General features: G+C 38.4%; 1 protein-coding gene and 1 pseudogene across 1 annotated transcript in view; one reads left to right on the top strand and one right to left on the bottom strand.

Annotated features, from left to right (window-relative positions):
• Window positions 1-8,342, bottom strand: part of THAP9 (THAP domain containing 9) — a 32,862-nt gene that overhangs the window by 15,528 nt on the left and 8,992 nt on the right. Inside the window, 1 exon segment of the mRNA XM_019652172.1 lies at window positions 7,095-7,398. Within this exon segment, the coding sequence (XP_019507717.1) occupies window positions 7,095-7,398 (304 nt within the window).
• LOC109387941 (40S ribosomal protein S24 pseudogene) lies at window positions 4,947-5,959 on the top strand (annotated as a pseudogene).

Genomic DNA, 8,342 nt, shown 5'->3' with positions numbered 1-8,342 from the left:
AAACTCCCTCACAGACAGTGCCGTGTGAGCTGGTGCATTGTCATGATGCAAGAGCCATGAATTGTTGGCGAAAAGTTCAGGTGGTCTAACTTTTTCACGCAGCCTTTTCAGCACTTCCAAATAGTAAACTTGGTTAACTGTTTGTCCAGTTAGTATAAATTCATAATGAATAATCCTTTTGATATCAAAAAAAGGTTAGCAACATTGTTGCAATAAGCTCACGAACTTAATTGTTCAACTTCATATATGGTTTGAAAAGATATCTCAAAGCAGTTAGAAATGCACACATCAGTTAAATAAGAAGATCTTGGAATTTATGAGTTTGGATTTGACACCAAGTGTATTCTTCTGAATAGGGGAATAAGATAAAACAATACCAAAAAAAGGAGACTCCACTGAATACGAGGAAGGTAAGGGTAGTGGTGGGTTAGAACCATTAGATGACTACTGCAGACTATAGATAGTGACTAAGCCATGTACAAGAGTGTGGCTAAGTGGCAAAGGATAAAATAAAAACAATCAAAAGAAACATAAGAGTGTTAACACCAATACTGGTGACTGACTCATAGAAAATCTTCTATTTCTGTATACCTCTCTTTGTATTAATGCTAATAATTAGGTACATTTTGGGTCAAGATCAATAACATTATTGGGAAGAATCAAAAAAGGGGTAAGTAATTTCAAAGTATTTTGAAAACTGTCTCAAACTTAAAATCCTGAATTCTAAGTCCGCTTATGTCCAGTAGCTGATTTTGTAATCAGTTTAGTAACGTTTACATATATCTAGACATATGATTTGCATTTATATACCTTATTTTTTTAAAAGCTCCAAAGCAGAATTACTGTTATATTATAGATTTAGAAAAAATGAAACAAAACTAATTTTCTAAGCATTTAAAATCTATTATTGGATTTATTTTAGGACCTAGGTTTTTTGTTTTTTTTTAATCTCTGCAAATTCTAGCTATAATGTGAGCTATCTTGATTTTAAAAGGCTCTGTAAAATTTAATTTTGTTTATATCTAGATTTAAGTACCTTGTATAGAGAAACAGAAGGCACAGCTCCTTTTTTCAGCATTCTTCTTAGGCCATATGACTCAAAGTCACTTTCTTGAAAATGTTTAGAACATAGAAAAGCACCTGGTCCTGGGATCCAAATCTTTTTGGTTCTTGGGTCCACACGATTAACAGCCCTGATCCATTCTGAGCGCTGTATCCTATCAGTTGGAAATCTACAGCAATCATATTAAAGTTCCATTAACATGAAAATATTATATTAATGCTACAGTAGACATAAACCCATTTATTATTTAAATGCTTTATATAAACATTAACAGTTAACGTTTAATCTACTTAATGATTTCATTTTTCTAATGTCTTTATTTTAAATCCAAAAGTTCAATATCTAAGTGATCTTGTCTGTTTCAATTTGTATGGGGGCAATTCTTACATTAAATATTCTACTACATTTTGTCTTCACTGCCTACACTTAACAGAATCCAATCAAATTTAATATGTGTGTCTTCTCCTTTCCTGTGGCGATTTTACTGTCCACAGATTTTTTGGTATTCCTCTTCCCAAGCGGTGGAGACTAACTCCCCTCCTGTGAATGTGGGCTGGAGTTAGTGACTTGCTTCTAAGGAGTATAAAAAAGCAGAAGTGACAGTACGCGATGACACTAGATCATAAAAGACCTGACAAGCTTCCTCCTTACTCTGTTAAGTGGTTTTTCTCTGGGGGAAGTTATCTGCTATGTCATAAGCAGCCCTACAGAGAGGTCCACTTGGCAAGACTCTGAGGCCTCCAACCAAAGGACATGTGACTGAGCCTGTTTGGAAGACTATCCTTCAGCATCAGTCAAGCCTTCTGATTACTGCAGTCTTGGCTAACATTTTGCCTGCAATCTTATGAGACTCCCTGTAACACCCAGCTAAGCCACTCTTCAACTCCTGACCCTTAGTATCATGTAATATAATGTTTCCACTGAATTTTGAGGAAATTTGTTAGGCAGCGGTAGACAATAAGTACATTACCTATACTCAATTTTCCTATTTTGTTTTGAAAGGCACCACTTTTTCTTAGCCTTGAATATAAAAATTACTGTGCATTTCTCTATATTTCAATCCCAAATCATGTTTAGAAATGGGTGAGGAATAAAATTGGTGAAATTCATATAATGAAACCACAAAATTACTCTTTCTGCACCCTCTTCAATTTATCTCAGAGACAGATCTCAGGTAGTTGTATAACTTGTATATTTTAATTTAGGCTTTAAAGCTTGTAGTTAATTGTTAGAAACTGAAACTAGTGAAAATTTTAATTTCCTCAGCTAACTGCTAGGGAAATATACAGCAGTATAGGAAAACATAATTCTGAGATACTCTTTCAATCACCTTGGGGAAAAACACTGAATTGGAAAACTGTATATATAACACTCAATTATATTTTACCAGCCATATGGCATTAGATACATCTCTCAATCCTTGAGCCTCCTCACAGGGCTGTAGTAAGAGCGCATGAGGATACAAATGCGTAAAAAGCACTTTGTAAATGGTAAAGTACTACCCAAAGTTTGTTCCTTCCTAGGAATAACTAATTCCACTTTTCAGACTTTCTTTTGATTGTTCCGGGAAGATGATGGTCCTTGATCAAGGGAGTATGTACAGGGAGTTGTTTTTCCAATAAAGGAGAGGCAAACCTATCTCTTTTCACCGAGGTTCTTCTTAACTAATGGCATGTGTTTGTGAGGCAGCTTTTCCAGATTGAGTGTAGTCTCTAACCATGCATGGGACCATCAAAAGTTGGCTAGTCCACCAAGTTACATTACTAGCCTGATCCTCTGATGCAAAGCTTCCCACTGGCATGCCTGGTGAGCACAGCTATCAACTCCCTTAGCCATGAGGTAACCTGGGCCATCTGGAGCCCCTGAAGTAGTTACATCAAGCCAGTCCCAAACAGCTTTGTTGGTTTGCCCCAAAGTATTAAACAAATATTTCCTATGTGTAAAATGACATGAAAAGGGTTAGGAAATACTGTAGTCTAACCAGCATGACTAATTTGAATTCTGGACAAAATTAATTGGCAATAATAATTGATACTACTTTTAAAGCATTTTCCTTGTACTATATATGTATTTTAAAAAGTTAGTTTTAGTCTTGCAAAAACTCTGTTTTCATCCTTTTACAGAAGATGAAAACAAGACCAGAGCCAAGTATAGCCACCAGTAAATAGTTGCAATTGGAGTTCATGTCTCCCTAAAGTCACCTCTGGCAAAAGAAAAATCCCAAACCAATAATCATCTCATAATAATAAATTGGCTTACATTGTAATACAGAATCCATTTTATTTCTCCTGTGGACTATGCCTTTTTTACACTACTGGCAGGAATTTACATTTGGCTCCCCACACATTAAATATTTTCCAGAAAAGTGGCTAACAAAGCCCCCTTCTACAGTGGTTATTTCTGTGGAGGGACAGAAAGGATTGAGAGCTAGGCTTTAACTACACCTATAACCTAATTATCTTCTAAAGAAAACAAAAATCTGAAACTAGGTAAAATGTTAATACTTGCTTAATCCTTGTGATGGGTACATACATGTTTGTTATATATTATTTTTTGCTTGCTATTGTATTTGAAATGTTTCATAAGTAAAAGTTTTAAAATAGAATTACAATTCATGCAAAAACTCTTCCAAATTATCAGACATATACTTCTTTGTTATGAAATAAGTTGAATTTCTTAATCTACTTATGTGAACAAAAAGAGAATGAATCAAAGGATCACTTTAATTTTCAACTTGCCAGTCCCACTTCACATTTAGCTACCTATGCATTTGACAGAGCACCAATTTTCTTAATAAGTTTCCACACCTTTGAGTCATTTTGATTCATGCTTTTCAACCAGAGCCTTTTGCCTATGTCCTTGCAACTTCTTTCACAACTCTGGTGGTGGAGCTGGGGGACGTTGGGGAAGGTTTCAGAGAATATTGGAGCTAGGGCTGACGTGTCAGTAGGAGTTTGCCATACAGATAGTGGCCACTCCAAGCAGATGCAAAAACACAGAAATATGAACTAACTACTTGGTTCTTCCTGACTGATAAAACATTGAAAAATAAGTTAATTTGGAGGCTTGATAGTAGAGGTAGCAGGAGTGGTTACAGATGGGGCGTAGCAGTATCTAGAGGCCAGATCACAAAGTGTCTTCTATGCTAAGTTTTGGATTAATCCTTCACATCAGTGGTCACCATAGGAGTCTGCACTCATCTACTAAGATTTGAAGAAAATATCAGAATTTATCTTTATCTTTTCCCCATCCTTTAATTTTTGTTTCATTATATATATATGTATATATATAAGTATATCACTTCATATATATAATTTATAAGACACTATGCATATATCAGCATTTACTCAAATTTTTTATGATAAAAAAATGTAAAGATGGCAGCTTTAGACAATGGCAAGTCTCCTTCCCATATTCACTTTTTGCTGAGCCATAAATTCAGACTGATACCACCTTGTTGCTGCTAGGACTAACACCATAGTACTCTCACTCCTTTTCCTGTCTCTATTCTCTCCTGCCTTTCTTACAACTTCCTAACGTCAGGAAGGCAAGAAGATCCCTTCCCATTTATACACAGATGTGTGTTTGTTTAATTCAGCAGACATGTACAATAATAGGAATAATGTAATTCAGTTTGGAAGAGAGGTGTATGAGGAAAGGCTTCACAGAGAAGTTTGGACTCTGCCTATTAGGCATTGAAGAGTCTAAGGCAGGGTTCTCAACCTGTGGGTCGCGATCCCTTTGGGGGTCGAACGACCCTTTCACAGGGGTCACCTAAGACCATCGGAAAACAAAAAGATATTTACATTACGATTCATAACAGTAGCAAAATTACAGTTATAGAGTAGCAACGAAAATAATTTTATGGTTGGGGGTCACCACAACATGAGGAACTGTTAAGGGGTCGTGGCATTAGGAAGGTAGAGAACCGCCGGTCTAAGGGATTAAAATCCTTCCTTTGGGGCTCTTTTCCTCCTTGGCTGCTTCAGGGTCCGCCACCATCATGAACAACACAGTAACTATCCGGACCAGGAAGTTCATGACCCATAGACTACTTCAGCAGAAAAAAATGGTCATCGATGTCCTTCATGTGGGGAAAGCAACAGGGCCTAAGACAGAAATTTGGGGAAAACTAGCCAAAATGTACAAGACCACACCAGATGTCAGCCTTGTATTTGGATTCAGAACCCATTCCGGTGGTGGCAAGACCACTGGCTTCGGCATGATTTATGATTCCTTGGATGACGCAAAGAAAAATGAACCCAAACAGACTTGCCAGACAGGGCCTGTATGAGGAGAAAAAGAGCTCAGAAAAGAGTGAAAGGAACGCAAGAATAGAATGAAGAAAGTCAGGGGGACTGCAAAGGCCAATGTTGGTGCTGGCAAAAAGAAGTTGTTAAGATTTGTCGGTGGTGATTGTGCACATTTATCATGAAAGGATTAATAAACTAAGACCTTTTATGTGAAAAAACAAAAATCCTTCCTTTGGGGAATCAGCATGATGAAATTTAGTTTTAGGAAATGTATTGCCAGGAATCTGGAAAGGGGAATGAATGGGTAAGAAGTCAGGCTGGAAGAATCACAGCAGACTATTGTAATAATAACTATTGTAATGGTGCATCACTTTTTTGTTTTTTTAATTAAGCAGGTCTTACTGGGGTCCTCAATGTAACACATAAAAGCAATAAGTGAGTTCTTCCCTATTTAAGGAACCTAGGAAAGGAGGCACAGGAAAAGCAGGGCAGCAAAAAAAATTAAGAAATTAAGAGAAAAGGAAGAGAACTAGGGAGAGTATGTCAATAAAGCCAAGGGAGGTGCGAGTTTCAGGCAGTCAGTATGATTTAAAGTTAAAAAGCGGTCAGGACCGGCCGAGTGGCTCAGTTGGTTAAGAGCTCGCTCAAGAGTGTGAGCTCTGAGCAACAGGGTCACCGGTTCGATTCACCCAAGCTGAGCTGCCGCTGAGCTGCCAACAGGTGGCAGGATGGCTCAGCTAAATAAAAAAAAAGTTAAAAGTTAAAAATTGGTCAAGAGAAGGATTTAGAAGTGCTAAGATTTGGTAAGATTACTAGTGACCCTCTGTCATTAAAGCAGTGGCCACAGGTATCTGGCTACAATTGATTGAAAAGTCAGTGGGGCTCTATTGTGCCTGTTTTGAGGAGCCTGGTTATAAAGGGAAGGAGACTGGTAGTGTAGAGGAGTACACAGGCTCAAGAGTTTGTGAATGTGTTTAAAAATTAAGTACAGGTATCCCCCACATTCTGAAATTTCAATTAAGCCACTTTGTTTTATGAAAGACCTAATTAGTACGGTAAGGGCTTCTTTTCATAAAAGTGAAAATCCTCTGGATTTCTTTCAGTTAGTGAAAAAAGGTACTAATGTAGCTCTTTCATTAAAAAGATGTGGGGCCGGCCGAGTGGTGCAATGGTTAAGAACTGGCTTGGGACACCAGAGGGCCCCAGTTTGGATCCCACATATGAGGGCCAGTAACACTGCCCCCCACAGCTAAGATGCTGAACAACAGCTCAACCTGGAGCTGGGCTGCCGTGAGTCGCCGGCGACGGCGTAGACTGCAGCCCCTGTGGCAGTNCACAGTAGCCCATGGCAACCCACTGCCACAGGGGCTGCAGCCTACACCGTCGCCGGCAACTCACAGCAGCCCAGCTCCAGGTTGAGCTGTTGCCCAGCATCTCAGCTGTGGAGGGCAGTGTCACTGGCCCTCATATGTGGGATCCGAACCGGGGCCCTCTGGCGTCCCGAGCCAGCTCTTAACCAACACGCCACTCGGCCGGCCCTGTTTTTTTTAAATCATTTATAGATTTGCTTTTCCTATAATAAACATATTACTTTCAAATTGCAAAACTATAAAAAAGATTTTGGCGATTAGTCTTCTTTTTTCTTGGTTACGCTACTCTACTTGGTTCACTTCTCAGCCAAAAGCATGTTTTCATAGGCAATAGCAAAGTAAGTACTTAATGATACGTCAGAAAAATTAAGAGCTATTTTATCAATATTCCAGGTCATGGGAATATACCTGAAAATTGTGCTCGTAGTAGACACTCTGTTTCTTCAGAAAGTAGTTTCTCTTCCACCAGGGCATCAATTAACTGTATGCCCTCTCTCTTCTTGATCATCCTATTGTTTCTGAGAGCCACAAGTCTTTGTTGAGACATTGGCAGCATCTCTTCCACCTCAGCCAGGTTCTCTGCAGTTGCTGTTAAAGGTCTCTTTAAACTGTAGTTATGGTCCTCAGTAGCGAGCTCTTCAGAATTCTCAGGAGGTGGATCTTTTAGGACTTTAAGTCTTGCTTTACCTTTAAGGTGAACACCTTGGAGAACCTATGACAGAATCAGAAAAGGTTAGTTTAGAAATTATCACACAGAAGATTATAAAAATACCACTGAATGCAAAGCACTCATCCGGTTGCTGTCGAGAGTTATGAAAGAAAGGTCATAATCTCTGGGGTTTTTTATATGTATAGTCTAAAGGACAATGTAAACAGGGATTTTTTTTTTTTTTTTGCACCTATACAGAAATAGTAACATGATGCTGGAAGTTTCTGAAATGATTAAATTAACTGGAAAAAGGTGGTAATTCGGGAAGTTTTCATAGCTATCAGTTTTGAGTAGTTTTTTTGAAGGAGCAATAGCATGCATTAGTAGAGGGGATAGGGAAGTTACTTGTGCAAAAAGGAAGGCATAGTGGACAGAGCCTGAGCTTTTGGAATTAAGACCCACCTGGCTTTGAATTCCAGTTCCTTCACTTGTTAGCTGTCATTTAACCTCTACAATTCTTTATCTTCTCATTTGTTTTGAGGATACATGAAGATAATTTATGTAAATCTCTTAGTACAATGCCTGAGCCACTGCAGGTCTCAGTTAATAGTACTATTGTTGATTTTACACAAAAGCATGAAAGCAACTCAATTTACTACACATGCAGTTAAGTATACGAGGTCAGACAATTAAGTTCATGAACTAATCTTAGAAAAAAGTGCTACATACCTCATTGCTGAATATCACTACGGTCATCTTCGAAGTGCTCCCCTTGGGAAGCTATGCACCTACGCCAGTACCTAGTCCACCCTTTAAAGCAATTTTGGAACTCTTTTTCTGGAATGGCCATCAGAGCTATCGTCATATTACCCTTGATGTACTGAATGGCATCAAATGTCTTCCTTTCAATATTTCCTTTATTTTCAGGTAAAGAAAGAAGTCACTGGGGGCCAGATCAGGTGAGTAGGGAGGGTGTTCCAATACAGTTATTTGTTTACTGGCTAAAA

The sequence above is a fragment of the Hipposideros armiger genome, unplaced genomic scaffold, assembly GCF_001890085.2.
Source record: "Hipposideros armiger isolate ML-2016 unplaced genomic scaffold, ASM189008v1 scaffold_175, whole genome shotgun sequence".
Lineage (NCBI taxonomy): Eukaryota > Metazoa > Chordata > Mammalia > Chiroptera > Hipposideridae > Hipposideros > Hipposideros armiger.
This window is presented reverse-complemented; position numbering and strand designations above follow the sequence as displayed.